A 27,949-nucleotide genomic window follows, 5' to 3' on the forward strand; every position below is an offset into this window, starting at 1 on the left:
GGCGGCGGGCGCTAAGCCGGCCGCGCGTTGCGACAGAGCCGTAAAGGCACGCGGGGGCGACAGCATGGCGCTGTACGCTGCCGCCGCGGCCGTGCTGGCGGGCGTGGAGAACCGCCAGGGCTCCATTAAAGCGCTGGTGTACGGGAGCAACTTCCAGGTAGCGACGCTGGGCGCGGGGGGGGTGGGCGCCCCGTCCGGGGCCGGGGCGCGGGCCGGGACCGGGCGGCTGGGCGCGGCGCGGCACCCCTTCGCCAGCCCAGCGCGCCCCGCCGCCCGCAGAACGTGAAGCCGCTGTACGCGCTGGTGTGCGAGACGCAGCGCTACGCCGCCGTGCTGGACGCTGTCATCGCCCGCGCCGGCCTCCTCCGCGCCGAGAAGAAGCTGCGGCCGCACCTGGCCCGGGTGAGCGGGGGAGGGTGCCGTCCCTGGGAGCCGAGGACGCAGGGCGCCGGGGTCGTTCGCACGGGGGGCAGGGCAGCCGCGACCCCTGAGCCGCGCCTCCCGGGGCCCGGAAGGCAGGGCGCCGGTTCCAGCCCTCTGTCTGCCCCCCAGGGTCTTGTGTAGTGAGGGACGAGGGAGCCGCCGTGACCTAAAGCGGGCTGGACGGCGGCCTCCTTTTAGCCTCCAGTCGTGTGAATTTCTGAGGCGAGTCGGGCTCAATGCTGGGTCTTGGTCTTCCCTCCCCAGGTGCTAGTGTATGAGTTGTTGCTGGGAAAGGGCTTTCGAGGGGCCGGGGGCCGCTGGAAGCCCCTGCTGAGCCGGCACCAGGCGAGGCTGAAGGCCGAGCTGGCGAGGCTCAAGGTTCGCCAGGGCGTGAGCCGGAACGAGGACTTGCTGGAGGTGGGGTCGAGGCCCGGCCCAGGTGAGCTGGCGGCAAGGGGGCGCGGAGGGCAGTACTGGCAGGCCGCCGAGGAGAGGCCTGTGTCCCTGCTCGCTCACCGCTGTTGCTCTCTAGTCTCCCAGGTGCCTCGATTTGTGCGAGTGAACACTCTCAAGACCTGCTGTGGCGACGCCATTGATTATTTCAAGAGACAGGGTTTCTCCTACCAGGGCCAGGCTTCCAGGTGGGAGCTCAGCGTTCTGTCTGGCTGCCCTCATCCAGGAGCAGTGTCTGGGGCCACAGAGAAGCAGGAGTCTGGGAAGAGAGGTGCTGGGTGGCAGTGACTACTCTTCTTGGGTTTTCCTATTTCTAGTAGTTTCTCCTGTCTCTTTTCAAGGGCTGATGGCCAGCCCCACCCCACTGATGCTCCCAGGACTTTTGTTCTACCTTTTTTTCACACGCTGGGGATGGAACCCAGACCTCAGACATGCTAGGCGGTTACTCTTCCACTGAGCTGCGTCCCCAGCACTTAATAGCATTTAAAATATTGGCTGTGATAAACAGTGCAAGTGGAGCCTGGCACGGAGGAATTTAGGAGATGAGTTAATGATCCACATTCCCTGCAGCCTGGAGGACTTGAGGGCCCTTAAGGGGAAGCACTTTCTTCTGGACCCCTTGTTGCCGGAGCTGCTTGTGTTTCCTGCCCAAACAGATCTGCATGAACACCCTCTGTACCTTGCAGGTCACCTCATCTTGCAGGACAAGGTAGGGAGTGGGTGAGGGAAGGATGTGGGAGGCCAGCCCCAGCTCCATATTTACCCAGCTGTTGTGCTCCGCTGTCAGGCCAGCTGCCTCCCAGCCACCCTGCTGGCACCGCCACCAGGTTCTCACGTCATTGACGCATGTGCTGCCCCAGGCAACAAGACCAGTCACTTGGCAGCTCTTCTCAAGAACCAGGGGTGAGTGCCAAGGTCAGATGGGGTCTGGTCTGATCCTGCACTTTGTAGGAATAAAGAAATCTTTATTCAAATGGCTGGGCTGGTGTTGTGGCTCAGTGGTGGTGTGCTTGCCTAGCAAGCATGAGGCCCTGGGTTCGATCCTCAACACCACATAAGAACAAAGGTATTGTGTCCACCTACAACTAAAAAATAAATATTAAAAAAAAAAAAAAAACTATATTGAAGGCTGAGAGGACAGACTTGAGGCGGTTCAGTTTCCCCAGGCAAAGCTTTCCAGGGGTTGCAGGTGTGAGATAAGGTTCCTAAGCCTGTTATCTCAGAGACCCCCTAAGACACTTAGGTATTCTTTTTTCTGTGTCCTGACTTGACGTGCGTGGTGCTGTTGGGTGTGTCAGAGCTCTGGCTCTCCCTCAGATGCTCCATGAATTCCCAGATCACCCCCTTCTGCCCTCTTCCCTAGAAAGATCTTTGCCTTTGACCTGGATGCCAAGCGGCTGGCATCAATGGCCACTCTGCTGGCCCGGGCTGGTGTGTCGTGCTGTGAGTTAGCTGAGATCGACTTCCTGACCGTGTCGCCCACGGACCAGCGTTATGATCGCGTCCAGTACATCCTGCTGGATCCTTCTTGTAGTGGCTCTGGTGAGATGGGGAGAGAGTGGCTGTGGGATACCCCACCCCAGAGCTAAAGCACACCAGTTTGTTTGGGTCTTGGTTCTGACTCAATAATGACCTTAGGCCTGCAGGCAAAATGTTCTCATTTATCAAGTAGGATCTCAGCACAGGATGCAGCAGCCTGGGAAACTGATCAAAACGGTCTCCTCCCCAGGGATGCTGAGCAGGCCACTGGAGGAGCAGGGGTCAGGTACACCTAGCCAGGAGCGTTTGCGTGCCCTGGCGGGCTTCCAGCAGCGGGCACTGTGCCATGCACTCTCGTTCCCCTTCCTGCGACGCTTGGTCTACTCAACATGCTCCCTTTGCCAGGAAGAGAATGAAGATGTGGTCCGAGACGCCCTGCAGCAGAACCCAGGGTTCAGGTGACGGCCTCCCCAGGGCATGGAAGGGTTGCCAAGTGGCCCCTGGAGCCTGATCCCTCCTCTTTCCTTGCAGGCTAGCTCCTGTCCTGCCCTCCTGGCCCCACCGGGGTCTCAGCACCTTCCCAGGTGCTGAGCACTGCCTCCGAGCCTCCCCTGAGACCACACTTACTGGTGGCTTCTTCGTTGCTGTGTTTGAACGGGCAGAGGTGCCAAGGTGAGGGAGCCAGGGGTGGCCTGCTTGGGATGTATGGGGTGACTCGGGCACACCTACCTGACCGTCCTAACCTTCCAGCTCAGCCTCCCAGGCAGAAGCTCTGGCACCAGAACTTGCACCCGGCCCAGCCCCAAAGAGAAAGAGGAGACGGCAAAAGGCCACTGCGCAGGCTGCAGGTGCAGTCGTTGAGGCCACCTGTGGGAAGTGAGGCTGCCTGTAGGCTCCACAGGACTGCTGTTAGTGCCAGAGGCAGGAAGGACAGAGTGGAGGGTCCTAGTTGGTCCCTTGGGTCCCTCCCTGGGGGCTGCCTACATAAATAAAAGGCAGAACACAGGCGTCTGATAGGTCACAGTTTTTTATTCGTAATGACATAAGCAAGGAGAAAAATCTCACATTCATACTAAAAAGTCCAACTAGACAACAGGAATTACACCTTTATTTGTAATGGAAAGTCCAGCCTCCTGTTCTGTCCAGTGCAGAACATGTACACATATGCACTCACACCCAGGCTGGAGCAGGACCCCTCTTCAAGGGGTTCCTGGCCTGCTGTGGAGCTCAGGTGAACTAGCTCAGACTAAAACTAAGAGGCTCCGCCTCACACCAGGTACAGGCAGAGGCTCCATCCCTAGACCTGTGCCCCACCCCCACCCCTCCAGTCCTAACAGGTATTTGGGACTTGAGGTCCTGGCTCCTTCCTCAGCCCCCACACAGCTAGGGCAGCAAGTGCCCAGCTCTCCTTGGGGTGGAGGCAGTCCCCTGCCACAAGACATTCAGCCTCAGTCACAAAGGGGGAGGGGACTAACTACAGCTACATCACATTATTTATAAAATAAGAATTACACTTATATAACATGTCCAGAAGGAGCTCCAGCCCCTCAGGAAAGCTGCCTGGGACAGCATTTGAGCTCCTCCTTCACACAGGCATAACCTAACTATGCAGCTAATTCTAATCAACAGCATTTATACTTAACCACCTCAATGAACCAAGCTTGAAGGAATTTAAAAGGCAATTTAGCTTAAATACAAAAATAAATTTTTTATTTTGTTAAAAAATGTTTAAATATTTTCTTTTAATTTAGACACACGCATTCATACTTCTTCCAAAGAGGATGGGCGTGGCAGCAAGGCTCTAGGGCCTGGGGAGTGTGGTTTGGGAGCCAGGGGAGAAGGGGAGGGAAGGGTTGGCAGGGGTCCTATTTAGGAAAGAACTAGGGTCTGACTTCAAGGAAGGTTCATTGGTGTACACTGGACATACTGGGAATTGCCTTGCCTAGTGAGGTCAGGAGGTGGGAGAGGAATGTTGGAAGGAGAGGGTCTTTGCTTCCCTAAGGCCCCATCCCTTGGGCTGCCAGCCCTTAAAGTCTAACCACCACTGGAAAACCCAGGAGCCAGCACTGTGGCTCTCAAGTGGTGCCACTTTGATTGGCCAGGCCAGGAGGCTTGAGACAGTTAGGTCCGGCACTACCAACATGCCGCCACACATACAATTCAATTCTTCCTCCAAACTCGATTCAAAGAGCAACAGACATGGGCTTCAGACAGTGACACAGGACAAGGCATGGGGTGGACAATCCCGGAGGCAGAGGGTGGCCAGTGAGGCCAGCAGGGGGGAGGAGGCAGCAGAAAGCAGCTGTGGGTATCCTGCCTGCTCCGAGAGCTTCTCCTGCAGCAAGGGTCTTGCGCTGGCTCTGCCAGACTAACAGTCTTGAGCCACCAAGCTTTTAGGGGCCAAACTGGCAGAGGGCAGGAGACGAGACTGGACTCAGACCTGGCAGGGAGAAAGGGGGCAGTGGGAGAAACACCCACTGGGGTCTCCAAGGCAAAGCTAGATTCAATGTCATTTAAACAGGATTCCTGCAGGGATCCAGTGAGGGACAAAGCAGCAAGTAATGGGGAAATAAGAGTCCCCAAAAGGGACCAGAGGAAGAGAACCACTTCTTATAGCCTAGCCAAGCAGGTAAAGCTTAGGGATAATCCACTTTCCCCAATCCCATGAAACGCAACAGAGATTCAAGTGGGTGCATCGCACACCCTCTGGCAAGGATGGTCCTGGGGGTGGGGGAGGTGGGAAGGGAAGCCATCTGACTTAAGTGACACAATAGACAAGCCGGGGAAGAGAGCGGACAGTATGTACAGATGTTTCTTTAGTTCTCCAGCCTCACCAGTGCAACTGTTCAAGTACAGGTTTCGGGCTTTAGCCCTGCCCTCGCCTGCCCCCTCCCTGAGGTGCCAACTCTCTCCAGAAGGGAAAGGGCCCCAGGGCTGCCACCACCTCCCTTGGTGGCTGAAGCCAGAGATCTAGGATACTTCTGTTTTACGGAACTCGAAGGGTCAGAGGCTCTTCCTAGCAGGTGCTGAGGTCCAGATTTGGGCAAGGGCTGGGAATGGGGATAGGACAGAGGCTACTTCTTGCGGTTGTGCTGCCGTCGGGCCTGTAGTCGCTGTCGAGCCCCTGGGGTCTTGGATCCGGCACCAATGGAAAACGAAGGGGCTGCTGATCCTGGAAAGATTCGACAAGACCTCATCAGGTAGCTGCTCCCAGAGCACATGGTTTTGAGGCATCAGCTCTAAGTCAACAAGATGGTGGGGACTTGAACAGGGTCCTCAGATGCCACAGCAGCCCCATGAAGAGGCTATTAAAATGCAAAACCTCCAAAAGTCCCATAGGGAGGCCCACAAATCCATTTTTACTTGACTTCCCCAAGTGTCCTGGGACTGTCTTCTCAACTCTGCTATCCAAGTCCACGCTGGGTGGTGCTGGACCCCCAGGAGCTGTCTCCACAGGGGCTTGGAGAGCCAGGAACCTTGCCATCCACCCCAATTCCTCCTCACAGAGAAGAAAAGCAGATGACACTGGCAGTGGAGAGATGGCTACTTACCGAAAGGCCCAACTCCAACAAAGCCCTGGGTGGGTGTTGAGGAAGCCCCAAAGGAGAGGCTGCTGCCCACTGTGCCCACTCCAGCAGTCGGGGTGCTCTGCCCAAAGGTGGGTGTGGAGGTGCCTAGAACAGACAGCAGAGGACTGTAGAGACTGAGCCAGGGTCAGAGGAAAGAAAACAGAGGGCAGAGAAACTAGGCAGAGGGTCTGCTCTTTGCAGGGGTGCTTCCCACAGGACCTGCCAGCCCTGGTTCACACCACCATAGCCAACTGCAGCGGTCACACCTGGAGCTCAGGTGAGCCAGCAGGCCCTCAGTGCCCCACTTTCTGTGCACACAGCCCAGGCATGCCATGCCTCTTCTGTTCTGCCAACCTGCCCTCTGACAGCCTGACTCACCTCACTCCAGCGCACCACCCTGTTGGACCATCTGATCTTCCCAGGTGCTCTGGAACTCCCTCTGCAGGGCCCTGATCGGCCCAGCGTGGCTGCCCTGCCCACTCTTCCTCCCCCTGCCAGAGAAAGCTGCCTCTCTGGTCAGGCTGGAGGGGGGCAGGACCTTCCCTGCTCTCCAGAAGCTGTGTCCAGACCACTTCTCTTCCATGCTCCTTCAATATCATCAGTCTTGCTCCTGAACATCTATCAACTGCCAGATGTCCTCTTTTATTCAGTGGGCCCTTGGCTCACTGTTGCCCTCTCCATCACAATCCGTGGTGACTTTGCCAGCTGTCAGGATGATTCAGGATTCCTCAGCAACCCAATGACCTCCGCCACCCACCCCTACATTCACTTGTCAACTGCTCCAGCTCCAACAAGTCACTGCAGGCCTCACCTGCTTCTTCCAGCTCAGGGTCTCCACAACAACCTTCCACCTTCTCCTGCTAGAGACCTGAAGTCCACTGCCCTCCTGCTGCATTCCCCCATAGGCTGGAGATCAGCAGTACCTGCCTGTTTTAACCTCAACAGCCAAGAGCTGCTGGAAAAGATACAGTGCTGACTTGAAGTTCAGGCTTCTCTTCTGCAGTACTGGCCTGAACCCATGCCTCATGCATGCTGGGCAGTGCTCTCCCACTGAGCCACATCCAGCCCTTTTTGTATTCGCCCAGGCCGGACTCCAATCTCTGACCCTCCTCCTGCCTAGTCACTAGGATTACAGTTGACCACCATGCCTGGTATTTCTCTATTTAGTCAAGGAAACAGAAGCTCTGAGGACAAAAATTCACCTTCCAGATGGCAAATAAGACCACTTCATTCTGCTGCAAATTCTACAATTCCCTTGATACTTAAAATCCAATCACTGGAGCCCGAGGCTCACCTCTGCCTGTCTCAGAACCTCTCTCACACCATCTTCCATCTGTAGCCAAGCTCGCCTCCCTCTGCCCCCGGGCCCTAGCACCAGCCAGGCTCATGAGCTCCCCACCCACATGCCAGTCCTTCTGACACAGACGTCCCTCAGCAGAAATGGACTGCTCAGAAAGGCTTTCCATGACCCCTGATAGGCACTAGCGAACACTTAGTGCCACCTGCAATTCACTCGTCTTTACCAACAAGTTCCTTTACCCAGCATCAGGCCTAGCAGACCACACCCACTCCTGATCTTACCTCCAAACACAGGTTTGCTCTCAGGTGTGCCAGCCACATTGAAGGCAAAGGGTGTGCTCTGGCTGGGTGTACCCAGGGCATTCTGACTTAAGCCCCCACCAAAGGGGGTGGCGGTTCCTGTGGTCCCACTCTGTCCAGCTCCAAAACTGAAGGCCCCAGAGGTAGAGCTGGGGCCCGGGGCAGCCACACTGAGCCCGAAGCCCCCACTGGCAGCTGGGGCTGCAGATCCCCCAAATGTGAAAGGGGACGGAGTTGAGCTGCCAAACACTGAGCCACTGGTCCCACTGGGGGTGGTCTGGGTGGTAGCTCCAAAGCCAGAGGTGGTGGCTGCACCGAAGGAGAAAACAGGCGTCGTGCCTCCAAAGGCTGGCTGTGTGCTGGCAGGGGCACCGAAGGCTGAGGCGGTGGTCTTCAAGCCAAAAGCTGACTGTGTTGAGCTGCCAAAGGCAGGCTGGGCCGTCGCCGGTGCTGCAGACGGGGCAGGGGCTGCAGAGTTCCCAAAAGTGAATGAGCTGCCAAAGCTTGGAGCAAGGGCTGGCTTGGAGGACCCCTGCTGCTGCCCATCAGCAGCCCCGAATGTGGGCTGGGGGGTGGCCACTGGATATGCTGGGAGGGAGGGCTTGGCACTGGAGCCAAAGGGAATGCTGAACGCGGGGGTGGTGGTGTTGCTGAAAGTCAGGGTGGGCTGGCTGCTGGTGGTGCAGGCTGAGGTGGCAAGGGAACTGCCAAAGCCACTGAAGCCAGCAGTGCTGTTGCTGTTGCTGCTGCTACTGGTGGTGGCCACCTCAACAGCACCGGGCAAGGACTGGCCAAAGGTGGTGGCTGCTGTGGACGTTGGTGTGGCAGTGGATTTGCCAAACTGGAATACAGAGCCCACGGCTGGGGTGAAGCTGGCGGCAGAGGCAGGGGGTGCTCCAAAGGGGAAGGGCTGAGAGGCGGGGGTCACGCTGCCAGTTGTGCTGCCACCAGCGCTGGCCACGCTGCTGACCCCAAAGCAAAAAGCAGGTTTGGAAGCAGAGTCTGTGGATGTGCTGGCAGTGGTGGTTGGAGCCATGGCCGAGGTGGCAGTGGCCAGGCCAGCAAAGAGAGGGGCAGCTGGGGCTGCAGCAGCCGTTGTTGGCTTGAAGGAAAAGGGAGCAGGCAAGGGCACAGATGCAGGTGGCCCCAGGTCACCAAAGATGGGCTTAAAAGTTGGGGTGGCAGTACTGGTGGTCATGGGCTGGGTGGAGCTAGAAACAGCTGCAGCTGTGACGGATGTGACAGAGGGGCCTTCGCTCAAGCTTTTAGGTGGTGTCATGAAAATGGGCTTGAACATGGGAGAAGCAGAAGACGTGGCTAGGGCAGCTGGGGTGGCTGGAGAAGCCGGGGCGGCCGGGGCAGCAGGGTCGGCAGGAGTGGCAGCGGCGGCAGGAGTGGCAGCGGCGGCAGGAGTGGCAGGGGCAGCCGGGGCAGCAGGTGCAGCCGGGGAAGGGGCAGAGGGCATGCTGCTCGACATGCCGAACAGCCCACTCTGCTTGGAGGTGGGGGAGGGGGTAGGCGGGCCTGGGGCTTTGGCAGATGTGTCGGTCTGAAGGGCTGGAGGTGACTTGGTGTCCACGACAGGTGCTGTGGAGGGGGCAGGGACCAGCCCCAAGAAAGTGGCTGTGGATTTTGAGTCTGAAGAGGTGCCTGGCAGGGGCCCTGGTGGTGGAGAGCCAAGGGAGGTCAGCAGGCTGGGTGTCTTCAGAGGTGACGGGCCTGTGGTGGTGGCCACTTCAGCAGATTCTGGGAAGAAAGTAAGAAACCCGAGTTCTCTAGTAGGACAGAACCAGCATGTCTGCGCCTCTGGTGCCTCCCTTGGTCAGCTGAGAGGTGTGACAAGTCTACGCCACAGCCTATGAAGCTCACTCAGAGGTTCTCCTGTTTCCATCCCCCAGACCACAAGACAGAAGGGAATAACCCAGGACCTAACTCGAGGTTATACGTGGAGGCGCCACGTCACCAGAGCACTGACCTAGACAGGTCTTGTCTAATGGAGATGCACCATGCTCACTCACCAGCTGCGAGGAGGAGACTCTCTGCCCCTGGCCCCGGGAGGCTGCACACTACACCTGGACTACTGTCTGAGGAAGTGCAGTAAGAGGTTGCACACTGGCAGTACCCCGAAGGCCTGGGCCTGTGACATTCAACTGACCCTGGAAACCCACGTGGAGGAACTTACCTTATTTGGGGCTGTGGTCTAGTAAGCCACACTGCAGATACCTCGCAGGGTGGTCCTCTCATTTACAGATGATGACAGCAAGGCTCAAAGCAGTCCTAAGACTGGGCTTCGAGTGGAGCCCGACCCATGCTGCCTTCCCAGTTTTACTCGAGGCAGCAGCAACTTTAGACTGACAGAGAAGCACGAGGCTGGGCTTCATCCCGAGGGCCAACACTGCACGGTGCTTACCTGGGAGGGACGGGTCTGGGGGACTCTGCATCTTCTTCAGGCTCTCTAACAACGGGTTGGTGCCCGTGGCTTGCGGGGAGGCTGCTGCGGAAGGGGTCCCCACAGCAGGCAGGGTGAAAGTGAAAGAAGGCTGAGTGGCGGGTGGGTTCTCACTGACGGAGTTTGGAGAAACATCTGAGGGAGAGACACAAGATTCAACCTTTGCTCCTTGCTGGAGAATTCTTTCAAGATGGCACAGGGAAGCTCCAGGGCTAGCAGCTTGATCTAGAAATTGTTCCCCTCAATAGTGCTCACTGGGGGCTGGGGCTGGGGCTGAGTGGTAGAATACTCGTCTACCATGTGGGAGGGAGGCACTGGGTTCGATTCTCCACACCATGTATAAATAAATGAATGACATCTAAAAAATATAAAAACAAAGCAGCAAAAACAAAAAACAAACAAACCAAAAAAAACCGGTGCTCACTGTGCTCCAGGATTTAATGAAAAGGTAGGTGGCTGGGGGTGGTGGCGCCTGCCTATAATCCCAAGTGGCTCAGGAGACTGAGGCAGGAGGATGGCGAGTTCAAAGCCAGATTCAGAAATTTAGCAAGGCCCTAAGCAATTCTGTGAGACCTTGTCCCTAAATAAAATACAGAAAGGTGGCTGGGGATGTGGCTCAGTGGCTAATCGTCCCTGAGTTCAAAGTGCCTCTGGGTTTAATCCCCATACCAAACAAAAACAAAAACAAAAACACCTAGCTGGACTTCTCAGAAGAACAACAAAGGAAAACAAGAAACTCTTTCTTAGGAAACCCTTTAGAAGAACAATAAAACCAAAACCAAAGGAAACGAACACATGGGGCCTTCGGATGTGCCACTGATGTGCACCCCTTACCAGTCTTGTCCTCCAAGACCTTGTTGAACCACTGGAGTGAAGCTTTCTTCTCCAGGTCAAGGTCCTCAGCAGTGACAGAATAACCAAGCTGAGGCGGTGGAGGCTGTCAACGAGGAATGGAGAGGCTGCGCCATCGTACAGTGGCAGAAGCTCACTTGCACCAGCCCTCCCAAGATGCAAGAGGGCCAACGTGGGTGACTAGACATACCAAGGTCAGTTGGTCCCCTCGCCTGGAGGGCAGCAGCGGGATCTTCCGTTTCCGCTGTCCAGAGCTGCCAGGTGTAGACGGGGAAGCCCACGAGTTCGGCTGATTCCGAGAGGTTGTGTCTGCAACTAAAGACAGGAAGAGGGCCTGCTGGCTTCCTTCCCTCTCCCAGCAGGGCAGAGCGCTTTTCTATCCACTTGGCTTTTAACACTGAGTTGTCACTGTGTGTCTAAAAAGATGCTATCTTCCATGGCTGGGGCTCCCAGATGGTATCTGTAAGATTATTTCTAATAGTCGAGAGGAAATAGTTAATTGCTCCAAATGCAGCATCCAATGCTTACTGGGTATACTGGGTACAGCTGCCTACCCAGTGACCGTGTTACATGGGACTTGTCTGTATGACCCTCTCCTTTAACTGTGAAGCCAGGCTGCCCTAGCTAGACAGGGCAAAGCTCCGCCAGGTGTTCTCAGCGGTACTCCTTCAGCCATCCCTCCACCCACCGCCCCTGCTTGCTCATCCACTCACCCTTTTCTCCCTGGGACTCCTTGTCGGCCACCAGTGGAGTAGAGGAACTGGAATGCTGACATGGCTCCTCTTCTCTGTGGGGTTTTGAAAGGTGGAATTCAGTTTGATAATGTTCTACACCCTTCTAACTGCCAAGGAGCCTAGGCCACATCATTCTTAACCATGCTAAAGATCTTAGTATGTCAACATAAAAAAGGTCAAAAGAGAATTCCTACAGAAACAAAGATCCCAGAGAAGCCTGTCTTAAACCAACCACAACCCCACGCAGTCTGCCGAGCCTAGATCTCCAAGGAGCAGAGCTGCAGTTGGCTGCATACCCAGAACCCTCTCAGCACTCCTGTTGAGTGGCTGCTGAAGCAAGAGGCAGAGCAGGGCCTGTGCAGCCAGTGTGCGAGGCCGCAGGAGGAGGGCCATGCTGGTGGGCACCCGCATCACTGCCCTTCTCTGAGTCTTACGCTCTTGATCCACTGAGTCCGAGTCATGCAATGCCCGAGAGCCAGCTCCAACCCCTCCCTCCTCATCCCTGCCTGTCCACACAGAGCAAACGGTCACTGGAGGAGGTGATAATCACCTGGTTTTCTTGGCTGGCCTCTCCGGAGTCTGAGAGCGGGAGGAAGCTGGGCTAGAGAAGGGGGACGCAGGGGGACCACTCCTCTTCCACAGCTGAAATCAACCAGAATTACACAACTGAGCCCAGGGACAGTTGGGCACACAACCCTAGAGATAGATACTCTTGTGGTTGTGTTCATCACTGCATGTAAAGTCCCTTTTTAAGGAACTAAAAAATATTTCTTTGTGAAGACCCCTGAAAAGAAAGTCAATTGTCAGTTATGGTATTGTGGCAATTACAATTATGGAAGCAAAAAAGGAAAGAAAAGTCTAAACACAGAAGGAATGAATGCACCTTTTGCATATAAGAAGTAGGACTGAGGGGCTGGGATGTGGCTCACCGGTAGAGCACCTAGCACGTGCAAGGCCCTGGGTTCGATCCTCAGCACCACATAAAAATAAATAAAATAAAGGTATTGTGTCCAACTACAACTAAAAAATAAATATTAAAAAAATACTTAAAAAGTAGTAGTAGGATTGATGATATTCAGTAACAATACAGAGCTATATGCACAAGTCTACTCCAGACTATCTATGGAGGAGAAAAAAGTAAATTTAAACACACTTTTAGGAAGATAAGCCAGTAAACTAAATCTTGTTTTCATTAAGTTTAGTTTTAAACTTTTTTGTGATAAGGGAGATTGAACCCAGGGATGTTCTATCACTGAACTACATTCCCAGCCCCTTTATTTTTTATGTTGAGACAAGATTTGCTCAGTTACCCTGACTAGCCTCAAACTTACAATCCTCCTTGTCTCTGCCTCCCCATTCACCACACCTGGCTTTATTTTTCAAAACATGCTGTCATGACATTTGTGATTTTTGCTACACTTCTGGCATCTATGATTATGTGCAGATCATCCGTATCTGTCTTTTCTACCAGGAAAAGTCCCTGACAGCAAAGACAGTGGACACAGAGCGGACACTAGGCACATACTCTGGCCAGCGAGTCCACTGATATTTCTTACAAAAGGGTATGAATAGTCAATAAACAGTTCTCACTTCTGTCTTACCAGTTATTGGGGAAATGCAAAGTAAAAGCCACAGTGGAATACCACCTAACATCCATAAGAACGGCCAGAGACTGACAGTACCAAGAGTGGTGAGGAAGCGGAACAACAGGAACAAGACCATGTACTGTTGATCCTAAAAGTATAAACTAAAGCACTCCAGAAATTGTGCCAGGAACAGTGGTACATGTCTGTAATCCCAGTGGCTCAGGAGGCTGAGGCAGGACGGTCTTGAGATCAAAGCCAGCCTCAGCAATTAGTGAGGCCCTAAGCATCTTAACCAGACCCTGTCTCAAAATAAAAACTAAAAGAGCTGAAGATGTGGCTCAGTGGTTAAGCACCCCTGGGTTCAATCCCTGGTGTCAATAAAATAAAATAAACAGGCAACATCTGCTTAAACTGAACATACACAAACTTTATATATGTGCACCAAACAAAAGACTTGTATAAAGCAACAATAATGAATGACTCAGTGACATACCCGGACGAACCTCACAAGTAAAATGTTGACTGGAAGAAGTCAAACATAAAACGACAAATGCATGCTCTGCTTCCATTTATACCAAATTCAAAACCAAGGAAAAAACTATTTGTGGTACTAAAAATATTCAGGAAGGAAAGGAGGAAAAAGTACAGTGATGCAAAGTGCAAACCAGGGGGTGCTAGGTGTTAAAAATGTCTATTACCTGACCAGCGGATGGGTGGTCATGATTTGTGTTTCTCTGTATATTACACTACAATTTCAAAAGCCATTAAAAAAATAAGATTATATGACAAAGAATGTTATAAAAAATATAACAGGTAAGACACTTGGAAAGGAAAAGCGCACATGCTGCCTCTTTATTATGAAAAAGAGGCCCCAATCCTGGCACTCTGCCAGCCCGGTACTGCAAGACAACACGTCGGTCAGTGACACATTACATAAATGATGGAGCCGAAGACCTCCCACACCTGTTAAGACTGGCATGACGCAGGGATTTCTAGTGATGCTGGTATGAACCTGCTACACTGCCAGGTGTGGTGGCACTCGCCTGTACTCCCAGGAGGCTGGGGCAGGAGGATCACAAGTTCAAGGTCAGCCTCAGCAACTCAGTGAGACCCTTGTCTCCAAATTAAAAAGTAAAGAGGACTGAGGATGCAGCTCAGTGGTAAAATGCCCTTGGGCTCAATCCAGCATTCCTACTACCACTACCAAAAAGAAAAGCTTAACCCACATAATTATGTAGAGCATCCAATTCTCTGTGTCTGTTTTTTTTTTTTTTCTTTTTCTGTCTTTCCTTTTCTCTTTCCTTTCCATGGTACTGAGGATTGAACCCAGGCCTGGAGCACACCAGGCAAGCTATACTACCACTGACACATTTACAAGCATGCGCCACCATGCCCAGCCAGGATCTAATGCTTGATAAGGATAATAAAAAAAAAGACTGTGCTCCTGATGTATATATTTATTTAGAGTGTATTCCTACTTACGTATACAAGAAGGTTTACTATAAAACTGTGCCTGCTACATCTGCAGCAGACTCATCCATCTCATGTTTACTGAGTTCCTTCGTAGCACCAAGAGGCTACACTGAGTGGCTGACCTATACCAACTAGGTCAGGTAAGTGCACTAACTCTATGGCGCTCACTCAATGATGAAAAAAAATCACTAATGATACATTTCTTGTTAAGTGACATTGATTGTACCTGCAGTAAGAATATACACTAAGAATGTTAACAGCAGCAAGCCATGGAGCAGAGACCAGGAGAGCCAGGATAATGGAATACTGCTTTCAGTTTCTATTTTCACATGAAAGTTATCAATGCTTAAATATTCTTTTGAAACCAAGAAAGGCATACATTTTAACAAATAAGAATAATATACAGTAAAGAGTAAACTCCTACTGGGCACAACAGCACATAGCCTGTAACTCCTGGCTACTTGTGAGGCTGAGGCAGGAGAATCTGTAACTTTGAGGCCAGCCCCAGCAACTTAGCAAGATCCTGTCTCAAAGAATTAAATAAATAATAATTTCCCTTTTGTCTCAATACTTATTGTCAGTTTCTGCTGAACTGCCGGTTGTATGAAAGTATGACACAAGGACATATGGACAATACCTACCCAGTCACGTTACCAGATTAAAGATGAGAAGGCAAGAAAGCATTGTGGAATCACACACATACCCAGCCGCCCAAAGAAGAGGGCGCTGCATGGAGTTCTTCTGAACCTTGCTTTTTATAAATTTTTGGTAAGGATGTAAACAGGAACAGAATCATATAGTGCTAGTTCTGAAAGTGTAAACTGAAAGTAAAGGTATTCTTCTAAAAGTGTTAGCTGCCCTACTGAACAGGGAGCTTTCTGCGAGCACCGCTGCTGGTCAGTGGGCAGCACCTCCAGCACCGACCATTTCTGGCCCGGCGAGGAGGAGCTCACTCACACTCCCAGCAGCAACGCACAAGAAGCCTGTTTCTGCTAATATTTCTGTGGTTTCTATTTTATATTTAAAACTTCATTTCATTTGGAATAGGTTTCTCTAATATAGAAAAAACTCTTGAAAATGAGCAAAGACCAGCAGCTCTTCAAAAAAAATGGGCAAAAGTTATGAACTAATGATAATGGAACGAGAATAAAAAAAAATCATTCAACATACGAAAAGAAGCCCATGTTCACTCATGAGACAAAAATCAGATACTGTTCTTCACCTGTCCTATAGATGAAAACCCCAAACTGTGAGAACCAACTTTGTTGGCCAGAATGTAGACAGATGCTCCCCTGTTCCCCACCAAGCACCATGGCCACAGGGTGCTGAACAGTACGCAATGATCAACCAAGAAATTAATTATGACCCAACATTTTTTGTGCAAGAATACATAAAAATTTAAAACCAAACTAATTTTATGTAAAAAATCCTACCATCTTAAATGTGAATCTGAAATGTCATTATGAACTAATGATTCTGATTCTTCTTTTTGGAGGATCTGTATCTCTGCTAGAACCTAGACTAGGTTCTAATAGAATTTCCACTGGAAGAAACCAAAACTATTTGAAGAAACAGCCAACTTTAGTCTGAGCTGGAAATGTACAAAGATTTTGGGGAGGGATCAAAAGCAATAAGACTATTTATCTGGGGCTGGGGATGTGGCTCAAGCGGTAGTGCGCTCGCCTGGCATGCGTGCGGCCCGGGTTCGATCCTCAGCACCACATACAAACAAAAATATTGTGTCCGCCGAAAACTAAAAAATAAATGTTAAAAAAAGACTATTTATCAAAGACTGCTGGGGTCTAAACAGAAGGATACAGAAGACAGTTTTTTTTTTTGGGGGGGGGTTACTGGGGATTGAACTCAAGGGCACTTAACCACTATGCCACATTTTTAAATTTTTTAAATTTAAAACAAAGTGAAACCTGAAAATTTGTTTAAAGAGGCTGGGTTGTGGCTCAGTGGTATAGTGCTCGCCTAGCGTGTGTGAGGCACTGGGTCTGATCCTCAGCACCACATAAAAATAAATAAAGGTATTAATGTCCACCTACAACTAAAAACATTCAAAGAAAATTTGTTTTAATTATGCATGATTGTAGAATACATTTATGCACTTTGATATACTGTACATAGATGGGACATATTTTCTCATTTTTCTGAGTGTACGTGTTGCAGAATCATATTGGTCATGCAGTCACATACATACATCCAGTAATGTCTGTTTCATTCTACTGTCTTTCCTATCCCCACATCCCCTCCCCTCCCATTACTTCCCTCTGCCTTAATCTAAGGGAATACTATTCTTCCCTAGTGCCCCCTGCCTTATTGTGACTTAGAATCCACATATTAGAGAAAACATTTGGCCTTTGGTTTTGTGGGTTTGGCTTATTTTGCTTAGCATGATATTCTCCAACTCCAACCATTTACTGGCAAATGCCATAATTTCACTCTTCTTTAAAGCTGAGTAATATTCCATTGAGTATACATACCACATTTCTTTATCCATTCATCTATTGAGCCCTAGGTTGGTTCCACAGTCTAGCTATTATGAATTGAGTTGCTGTAAACATTGATGTGGCTGCGTCACTATTTTTCTCATTTTTCTGATTGTACAGATTGCAGAATCACATTGGTCATACTGTGTCACTATTTTTAAGCAAGCTGATTTTAAGTCCTTTGGGTATAAACCCTGAGTCACATCTTAGTCCTTTTTTTTATTTTGAGACAAGGTCTCACTAAGTTGCTTAGGGCCTCAGTAAGTTGCTGAGGCTGGCTTTGAACTCATGATCCTCCTGCCTCTCCCTCCAGAGCCACTGGGATTACAGGCGTGCGCCACTGTGCCAAGCAACAGGAGCTAGTTTGAAAGGATTCCCACCAGCCAACATTGGAAAAGTCTCTGTGTAAAAATTAACCACAATGTATTGAAAAATATGAAATGTCTACAAAAATTTGGAAGTTAATAAAGATAATTACCAGCAATAGCAAAATTTCCGATGGTCCCTTCTGCAGTCAGCTGTGCCATCTGATTACCCTGACCCTTTCTAGGAAGAATGTTTTCTTCCACACAGGTTATCAAGGTAATATATGCAGGAACCATAAAAAACAAATATCCCCATTTTCAACCCCCAACAACAGCAGATCTAGCTAAAGATGACAAATGGCTACTAAAACCACCAGAGGAAAAGTCCAAAAGAATATTTAAATGAATCAGACCAGCAACACCAAAACCAGCGGTCAATATTCGCATTCCTGAAGCAGGAAACCAGATGTCGCCTGCCTGCTGAGATGAGATATGTCAGGAAACACAGCACCACTACGCAGTACCTGCTCAAATAATGGTGCTTCAATCTAATCAAGCTCCAGGATCCAACTACTCACAAGGAATAGGAGAGAATACATCTTTTGAAACGACATTATAATGATGTAAACTGAATCCAGAATGTAGGAAATTCTGCAAAAGGGATCCATTAAAAAAAAAAAAAAAAAAAAGACATGAAAAAGGGGATATGAGAGTATTATAGAATAAAGACAAAAGTTCAGTAACAAAGGTGACAAGCTCAGTTAAGGCTCCTTATCCAAAAAAAATGCTGGTAACTACTGAAGCTACAGTGGCGTTTCCTGTAGCTATTTATATTGGAAATTTTTTTATATAATAAAAATAATTTAAAAATAGGAATAAGTATGTAATTAATGGGGCCACTGTGGTGACTAAGCTAGGAAATGCATGTATCCGGCTTAGCACTGAGCCCCACACAGAACAGGTGCTCAAGGGAAAGGTTTCAGTGGTGCCATTTTCGCTCCCATGACCACTCAATGAAACTCAAGTGCTGTATGTTTTCTCTCATACATGGATTCCAGAGAGGAAAAAACAAAGGGTGGGAAGTGTCTCATGAAAACAGAGGAAAGGACGGGGGCAGGAGAAGGGGAGGGGAAGGGGTACTGGGAAATAAAACTGACCCAAGTAGACTGTTATATTGTGCGTATGTATGAATATGTGACAATGAATCCTGGAACAAGACCGGGATGCCCTCTTTCACCACTTCTATTCAACATGGTCCCTGAAACTCTAGCCAGAGCAATTAGACAGACAAAAGAAATTAAAGGCTCAGCTTCATCTTTCACTGATATTGCTACAAGGGCTTCAGGACTGATGAACATGTCTCAAAATCTCTCCCTCAATAACCTTTTTTGCCACACTTTTTTTTTTTTTTTAAAGCAGTTCCCATCTATAGTACCCACCATGGACACACTGCTGAAGGGGTGCTTTAATAATCCGTCAAAGATGAGGAAGAGTTCAAATGATTCACCTGTCCAAGGCCCTTTAGCTATTAAGTGTCAGAGCCAAGATTTCAGCCCCAGCTTGGCTGGCAGCAGAGTTTTGGTTTTTTTTTTACCTTGCACGACATAATCCCCTTTCTCAACAACAATCAACCAGTTTTGCTTAAAGCTTACTCTAAATATTACATGCCTATAGGATAAATCTCTTCTATGGTCCAATGCAACCCAGACAACCAAGCTTTGGATCAAATTAATACTATTTACTGACCTGTTCAGCCATCTTACATTTATTTGCAATAATAGCTCTATTTCTACCCTATTTACTTCTACTTTCTATTCCATTCCACCGGTCTACAGTTTGTTTATTATATAAGGCTTTGAATCTCTGTTAGCTTAGAGATAATCCCAATGTTGGTAATCATTTTCATTAAGTGACGCCAGGACCCCCACCCCACCCCTTCCCCCGCAGCCCCAGCAGCACAGAGCCACCACTGTACCTGTGAGATGCCACGGGTGGAACTATAGGAACTGGTGATCGCATTGCGGCTGGAGCTAAGAATGCCACCTGTGCACGTGCTTGTCAGGGAGCTCACAGAAGAGGTGCGTGATCGCTTGTTCAAGTGGTCATCTGAGCTTTGGGAAGTGAGACCTCTCTTCAGAGACCCAGGTCTAAGGGAAAAGGGAAAAGGTTAGATGTACTACTGAAGGCAGCATCCTTCCATGGGTCCATCTGTGGTTATAATACCTTTCTACATACAGATGGAAGGAAGAGGACAGTGCTCTTAATTGGCACTGCTCACAATTTGGCTAAATATATCTGAGAAAGTCAGTAGAGAAAGCCAAACATTCAAAACTCAAATGTGCGATTCCATTTATATAATATTCTAGAAAATGCACACTCATCTATAGAGACAAAGCAGTGACAGCTGGAGCAGGGTGGGCTTGATTACAAGAGAAGCACGAAGGAGTCTGGGGGTGATGAACGTGTTCATTACCTTCATCAGAATGGTGTGACAAGGGCATATGTGGCAAAACTTAGCATATTTTATACTTCAAATAGGTACAGTGCATTATATGTCAATTATACCTCGATAAAGCTGCTAAAAGAAAGAGTTAAGAGGAACCAACTATTGTTTCTAAACCTACAACCAAAACAGACATTCCCCACATATCCTTCCTGCTACAATACAGACAACAACCTCCCAGAGTGATCTGTGCCAGCCATGAGCCTACGCTTCATTATTAGGAAGTCTTTCCCTAAGCTCTTACCCACAGATCTTACCTGCAGCCAGATGGAGCCTTGACAGTTCTTTACCTTTTGGAGGACCACTCTGCTTCCTTTCCTTACTTCCCAATATTTCCCCTGAGGTCATTCTCCTCTGGGCTAGTACTTCTGTATCCTCAAAACTCCCTCACCTATCACCACCACCCCTTCTGGTGGTTTCCAAATCCCCTGAACATTCCCAACAGCCCAATTATGGGACCAGCCCAGGTGTCTGCCAATGACTCAATGAACAAAGAAAACGTGGTATACATACATACAGACTTTCATTCAGACATAAAGAAAAATTAAATTATGTCTTCTGCTGGTGCGTGGAAAGAACTAGAGAACATGCTCAGTGAAATAAACCAGACTTGGAAAGTCAAGTGCTGTATGTTTTCTCTCACACGTGGAAGCCAGAGAGGAAAAAACAAAGGGTGGGAAGTGTCTCATGAAAACAGAAGGGAGACCAACAGAGGAAAGGACAGGGGGCAGGAGAAGGGGAGGTACTGGAAAGTAAAACTGACCCAAGTAGACTGTTATATTGTGAATATGTATGAATATGTGACAATGAATCCTGGAAAAAGACCGGGATGCCCTCTTTCACCACTTCTATTCAACATGGTCCCTGAAACTCTAGCCAGAGCAACTAGACAGACAAAAGAAATTAAAGGGATATGAAATTAAAGGAAAAGAACTCAAACGATCATTATTTGCTGACAACATGATTCTATACTTAGAGGACCCAAAAAACTCCACCAGAAAATTTCTAGAATTAATAAAGGAATTCAGCAAAGTAGCAGGATATAAAATCAATACCCATAAATCTAATGTATTTCTATACATCAGTGATGTAAGAAATTTTCTCTGAAAGAAATTAGGAAAACTACCCCATTTACAATAGCATCCAAAAAAATAAAGAAATACAACACTTGGGAATCAACTTAACAAAAAAGAGGCGAAAGACCTCTACAATGAAAACTACCAAACACTAAAGAAAGAAAGTGAAGACTTTAGAAGATGGAAAGATCTCCCATGCTCTTGGATAGGCAAAATTAATATTGTCATAATGGCCATACTACCCAAAGCACTATACAGATTCAATGTGATCCCAATTAAAATCCCATTGTCAGTTCTTACAGAAGTAGAAAAAGCAAACATGAAATTCATTTGGAAAAATAAGAGACCCGGAATAACCAAAGCAATCCTTAGCAAGAAGAGTGAAGCAGGAGGCAGCATAACATCAGACCTTAAACTATACTACTGAGCTATAGTAACAAAAATGACATGGTATTGGAACCAAGCAGACACATAGACCAATGGTACAGAATAGACAACACAGACACAAACCTACATAAATACGGTTATCTCATACTAGACAAAGACACCAAAAACACACTGGAGAAAAGATAGCCTCTTCACAAATGGTGCTGGGAGAAATGGAAATCCATATTCAGCAAAATGAAAATAAACCCCTCTCACCTGCACAAACTCAAAAGTAGAACAAGGACCTAGGAATTACACCAGTCACCCTGCACCTAACAGTAAGAAAAAGTAGGCCCAATCCTCATCATGTTGGATTGGGCCCCAACTTCCTTAACAAGACTCCTGAAAGCCTAAGAAATAAAATCAAGAATTTATAAATGGGATGGACGGAAACTAAAAAGCTTTATCTCAGCAAAAGAAACAAATGAGGTAAAGAGAGAGTGTACATTTTGGAAACAAATTTTTGCCACACGCCCGTCAGGATATATAAAGAACTCAAAAAACAACACTGGTGGCTGGGGTGTAGCTCAGCAGTAGAGCGCTTGACTCCCAAGAGTGAGGCACTGGGTTCAATCCTCAGCACCACATAAGAGTATATAAATAAAATAAAGTTACTGCGTCTATGTATGAAAAAAAAAATCCATTAAAAACTTAACACCAAAAAAACAAACAACCCAATCAATAATGGGCTAAGGAGCTAAAAAGACCCTCCTCAGAAGATATACATTTGATAAACCTATCACATGTAAATAAATAAAACAAACATATAGTGTCCAACTACAACTAAAAAATAAATATTAAAAAAAAAATACAGACAACAATAAATGTTGGTGAAGATGTGGGGGAAAAGGCACACTCATACATTGCTGGTGGGACTGCAAATTAGTGCACCCAATCTGGAAGGCAGTATAGAGATTCCTTAGAAAACTTGGAATGAAACCACCATGTGACCCAGCTATCCCACTCCTCGATCTATATCTGAAGGACTTAAAATCAGCATACTATAGTAACACAGCCACATCAATGTTCATAGCACCTCATTTCACAATAGCTAAACTATGAAAGCAACGTAGATGCCCTTCAATAGATGAAGGAATAAAGAAACTGTGGTATGTATTCACAATGGAATATTACCCAGCATTAAAAGAGAATAAACTACGGCATTTGCAGGTAAATGGATGAAGCTGGAGAATGTCATGCTAAGTGAAGTAAGCCAATCCCTAAAAACCAAGGGCAGAATGTTCTCTCTAATAAGTGGATGCTGATCCATGATTGGGGGAGGGGGGCATGGGAAAAATGGAGAAATTTTGATGGGGCAAAGGGGAGGGAGGAGTGGGGGAGGGGTATAGGGGCAGGAAAGATGGTGGAATCAGATGGATATCATTACCCTTGGTACTTGTATGACTGCACATAGGTGTGATGCCACATCATGTACAACCATAGAAATGAACAGGTGTGCTGCAGTTGTGTACAGTGAATCAAAATGCATTCTGCTGTCATATATATCTAATTAAAATAAATCTTTTAAAAATTAAACATTAAGAAAAACCCAACAATGAATCCCAGTTATGTATGCTTATAATGCACAATGAAAAGGAAAAACAAAACAAAACCCCCAAAACAACAAATCCCCTTAATCTCTTGGTTGCTTGACTGGAATTAATCTCAGTTTGCATACATCCTTTCTTGTATGTTGAACTGAACATGAGGTTCTGACAGTCGAAGCATAACTATGGAAAGCAGGACTAACCACACTTCCCAGCTTCATTCTAATCATCTTCTAACAGCAGAGTAGGATCACATTAGCTTTTGTGACAGCCACATCACATAAGTTATGTGTAAGTTATACTAAGCCTTTCCACACATATTTCTAATTTTCCCCCCTCCATTTTGTTTCCCCTCCATTTTTTTTCTTTTGGTACATTTATAGGAGATTGCACCCAGGGATGCTTAATTACTGAGCTACACCCCTAGCCCCCCACTTTTTTTTTTTTTTTTACTCAGCCAGGGTCTCACTAAGTTGCTGAGGCTGCCCTCAAATTTGTGATTCTCCTGCCTCAGCCTCTAGAGTAGCTGGGATTCCTGAAGTGTGACACCATGCCCACTTCTCCAATGTATTTTCAAACTCAAATGCAGAAACTTATTGCATTTAATCTATTTAAACAAGCCTTGTGATCCTTCTGTTTACATACCTGGTCATCATATACATTTACAAGCCCTTTAGCTTTAGCAGTTTATTCATATTAATGTAAAAATATGAAAAGAAATTGGACAGAAGACAGTTAATGTAGCAGGTTCCTCAAAATGTTCCTTCCTGATTTCAAAATGTGAACCTGAACTACTTAGCAAATCAAAAAGCAAAGAGAAATCTTAAGGGCAGCAGATGTGATAATGCCCTTTTCCTCAACAGCTGATATTTATTTCATCCAGATGAACTCTCACTTACTTCGGTACAAAAGAAGCAGGGACTCCATTGGCCACCAGGGGCTCAAATGCTGAATGTCCACTCCCACTGCTATCATGGCGCCTACAATAAAAAAAAAAATTCTCAGTGAAATAACATGACCCCCCACCACCCAAAGCATATTTCAGACCCCTGGGATTATATACTACCTCTGTGGAACATAGATTACATTCTAGAAAAGGAAAAAGTTGTTTTAAACCTCTAAGTCTTTGAAAGGTAAATTTTATCTGAGATAGCCCTGGTAATGAAGGATAGCATGAAAATACTTTAAGACCTTTTGAACTACACAGGTGTATCAATTTCTTACTTGCTAACTTGACACTGAAGTATTATGATCATAAATTTAAAACCCAACACCCACAAATTTGAAAAAATAAAAACAAAAACCCCAAGTGTGTCGAGGACCAATCCACACACCTTACAGTGCTCTGGAGGTTAACATGCCAAAACGGTTAGGTAAAAATCTACATATCACATATAAGAGCATGTAAATGACACGTGATCACTGCTTATTTCAATCATGGGAAAGATAAGACTGAATCTTTAGTTGTACATGCACCACAGCCAAGAAAAATCTTCATCCTGGAGAACACGAGACACCTACCTGGACCATAAAAATTATTTCCTCCCTGCCCTCTGCCATTCTTAATTTTGCAGTAATGTTTGAACTCACATTTAGTTTACTATTGAGCCACATTCCCAGCCCCCTTTTTAAGTTTTTATTTTGAAACAAGGTCTTTGCTAAGTTGCCCAGGCTGGCCTTGAACTTGTGATCCCCCTGCTTCAGTCTCTTGAAGTCACTTACATTATTGGCAAGTGCCACTGCCCTACTCATCCTCTGCCATTTCTACTTACCTAGATGATATCAGCACGAACTGCTCATTTATCACAACTGAAATTCTATGTCTGGGTCATCATCACCCGATTTTCCTATATTCTTAATGCATATACACAAATTAAGATTTCCTTTACTTAATTTTGTCTTCTACAGTACCATGGACAGCCAACTTTAAAACTGCTGGGTATAAACAATCCAGTCAAGCTAATGGGGACAAAAGTCATGTTCTTCAGGTGTGGGGTTCACTCTCTGAGCTCTTCCCTGACCACTAGATATGAAGAAGCCCATTCTTGTTACCTTTATCTCCCTGTTTTTTTTTTTTTTAATCCCCATATACTTATAATCCATGATTACATTGTTCATTTTGACATTTTTAAAAATTGCCTGTCTTGGGCTGGGGCGGTAGCTCAGTGGCAGAGTGCTTGCCTTGCATGTGTGAGGCACTAAATTTGATCCTCAGCACCATATAAAAGCAAAACTAATAAAATAAAGACATACTGCCCATCTACAACTACAAAACAAATAAACAAACAAATAAATAAAAACTGCCTATCTCTCTCAAAAATGTCCCACGAGGGCTGGGATTCTGTCTCGTTTATTGTCCATAGATCCTGGAACAGGGTCTGGCATTACAATGGGTGCTCAGTAAATATTTGCTGAATTGCAAAAATAAGTGGAGAGCCCCTGGGTTCAATCCCCAGCACACACACACAAACAAAATAAACAAACAAATAAATAAATAAATAAAATAATCCTCAGGTGACTCCTTGGTAAGCATAAATAGTCCTGTATCCCAAAGAGCCACTTAACTACCTCTCCTCTCACTGTACTTAGGAAGTTTTTAACTCCATATTTATTGAGTAATCATATAAACAAAATAAGGAAATTGGTTTCATCTTCATACAAACAGACCATACTCTAGTTCACTTTTGACAAGCACTTCCTTAAGTAGTTATGATTTTAAACCCAAGTTATTGAACATAAAATTGAGAAGACTTGAGAATTCTCTTCCCCAAATAATATTTAACATATTTATATCAGAAGTAGGATCCCAACGTGGATAATTCACAGTACTTATGGAAAGAAAAAAACTATAAAAATTATCTAATCTGTCTTTACAAACTGAATAACATTAATGTCCTTATTACCAGGACATGAGAGAAGGGGACTTTAAAGACTCACAAACTGAAGCTGGCTACTGTCCCTTTATAAGAATGACCTAGATTTCACTGAACACTCAGGATCCGCACAGGAGCCCATTGAGCATCTGTGGGGCCTGCTACCTTCTCTTATTCTCTTGGCCATCAACAAACACTTGGTCTTCTTCCTCCACAATCCTTTTCTTCCTCTCTTTGAGGGCGTTCAGCACGGTCTCCTTTGCACATGGGTCTGGGACACTACTCGATGGTGAGGGCAGTGTTGAGTTGATTAACCGCTCTGGTCTGTAACAAAAGACAAGATTGTAGCAGCTGTAAGATATTTTAATTGCTATACCACACAGCATTAGACCCAAGCCTCTGGAAACCATAATCTAACCAATTGGCAAAAATATCATTTATATATTCACAGAACCTGTCCTGAACAATGAAAGCTACCCTCAGGGACAAAAAATAAACGAAGGTTTTTATTAGAACTTGGGGTTTCTCATTTAAATAAGCAGTCATTTCTTTTCCTTTCTTTCTTCTTCATTTTAATAATTGTTTTGCCAGAGAAACAACTATAGAAGAAAAAAGCAGGCATAAAGGGAGAGCACTCTTCCAATAATACTCACACTGGAGAACGAGTTAGCTTGCTATCCGGAGGGGCAATCCTCACAGTCACTGGGCTACACACCATCTTTGAGTTCCGAGAAGAGAGCACAGCCTTCTTGTGACAACCATTCCAGCACACTGTGGGCAACACCCCCAGCAAGGAATACTGGGCCTGCTGGATCGGATAGCGTCTTCGAGGGGTTATTACAAACCGACTGGGTAAAGTCCCACAATCCCTATGAAGAATGAGAGACACACCATAGAACCAGAGAAACTTAAAAGAACATCAGACATTTTCCAGAGAGTTTATATCTCTTTCCAAGCAATACAGAACACAGTATTTTTATGGCAAATTTCCATCTGTGGGCAGAAAGTGGCAGCTGTTCAACAGCTGTCTCTACCACAGACTTCAACAATTTTAGAGTGAAATTGAAAACCTTGCCTACACATGTACACTATGCTACTGGGTTGCACTGGGAGAAATTTTTCAGTATTCTTTGGATCAGTTTATGCTAATCAGAAAAATGCACATTAGTTCATTTTCTCAACTAAATATATTTATCAAAACTCTAAAAATTTAACACTTTCACTATGTTTTTTTAGTCAGGTTTTATCAACGAGGCATTTCCTGAGCCTGGTATCATTTCTCTGGTCCAGACAAAACAGCCAAACATTCCGGTGACTAAACGCAAAGAAGTATTTTGGCTCCTTGCGGAGGCTCGCGTTCTCCCAGGCCCACGGGCACTACCGTCCAGCAGCCTAGGAACTGGGAGGGGAGGAGTGTTAAGACCGCGGTTCGCCCGAGGCAGAGGCGGGCAGGAGACTTACACCGAATTAGGCGGGGGTCGGGGTCGACGCTCCGCGCTGTGCTCTTACCTGTGCGCCGGCCTCCGGGAGGGCCGCAGGAGAGGGGTGGGGGGAGACGGGTGAGCGTACGGGGAGCGCGGGGCCGCGGGCGGCGAGGAGCTGGCGGGCAGGCGGCGGCCGGGCCGCTCCCGCGGGTCTCCGCCCTCCTGCGCGGCGGCAGGCTGCGGCGGGCCGGGCTTGCCCAGGTAGCTGCCCATGAGCAGCAGTTCGGCGGGGTCGGGTCCTTCGAGCAGGGTCCGAGGCTCTAGGAGGCTTCCGTTTACTGCCGACTTGGCCGGGAGCGAGGCGAGCAGTGCTCGCTGCCTCCGCGCGCTGCGAGGGAACGACGGCAAGGCGCGCGGGCCTCGGGGCTCGCGGCTCAGTCCCCACCAGGCCGCGGTAGCCCCCACGGCCAGCCAGGCCAGCGCCGCCGCCGCGGGCACCAGGTACAGAACGAGGCCGAGTAGCACGAGGCCGAGCAGCGCCGCGCCCGCCGGCCCGCCGCAGCCCCGGGCCCGGCCCCGGCTGTCCCGGGCGCTCGCTATGGGGGGCCGCCGCCGCTCGCCTCCTCCAGCCGCTGCAGCCGCCGGAGACATCGCGGCTCAGCGCCGCGGAGAAGACTTAAATA

At 47.9% G+C, this 27,949-nt stretch overlaps 2 protein-coding genes across 3 annotated transcripts; one reads left to right on the top strand and one right to left on the bottom strand.

Moving 5' to 3' along the window:
• Positions 1 to 15: 15 nt before the first annotated feature.
• Positions 16 to 9,940, top strand: Nsun5 (NOP2/Sun RNA methyltransferase 5). 2 transcript variants are annotated; one of them, XM_046422720.2, is made up of 10 exons: positions 16 to 157; positions 280 to 402; positions 688 to 862; positions 956 to 1,064; positions 1,447 to 1,585; positions 1,664 to 1,779; positions 2,240 to 2,418; positions 2,606 to 2,813; positions 2,887 to 3,027; positions 9,422 to 9,940. In XM_046422720.2, exons 1-10 carry the CDS (start codon positions 65 to 67, stop codon positions 9,441 to 9,443), a joined length of 1,305 nt encoding a protein of 434 aa, XP_046278676.1. In that variant the 5' UTR covers positions 16 to 64; the 3' UTR covers positions 9,444 to 9,940. The 2 variants fall into 2 exon arrangements, with proteins under 2 accessions (XP_046278676.1, XP_046278675.1); XM_046422719.2 differs by lacking the exon at positions 9,422 to 9,940 and adding an exon at positions 3,106 to 3,237.
• Pom121c (POM121 transmembrane nucleoporin C) lies at positions 3,367 to 27,949 on the bottom strand. Its single transcript, XM_046422715.1, has 13 exons — positions 27,352 to 27,949; positions 26,496 to 26,711; positions 26,008 to 26,166; positions 23,869 to 23,949; positions 19,393 to 19,564; positions 12,109 to 12,200; positions 11,538 to 11,611; positions 11,015 to 11,139; positions 10,807 to 10,909; positions 9,934 to 10,107; positions 7,506 to 9,269; positions 5,907 to 6,029; positions 3,367 to 5,527 (listed from the first exon to the last, which is right to left on the bottom strand). Exons 1-13 carry the CDS (start codon positions 27,915 to 27,917, stop codon positions 5,430 to 5,432), a joined length of 3,747 nt encoding a protein of 1,248 aa, XP_046278671.1. The 5' UTR covers positions 27,918 to 27,949; the 3' UTR covers positions 3,367 to 5,429.

The sequence above is a fragment of the Marmota monax genome, unplaced genomic scaffold (genome assembly GCF_021218885.2).
Source record: "Marmota monax isolate L192 unplaced genomic scaffold, Marmota_monax_Labrador192_F-V1.1 WCK01_AAM20220418_F8-fsc00237, whole genome shotgun sequence".
NCBI lineage: Eukaryota > Metazoa > Chordata > Mammalia > Rodentia > Sciuridae > Marmota > Marmota monax.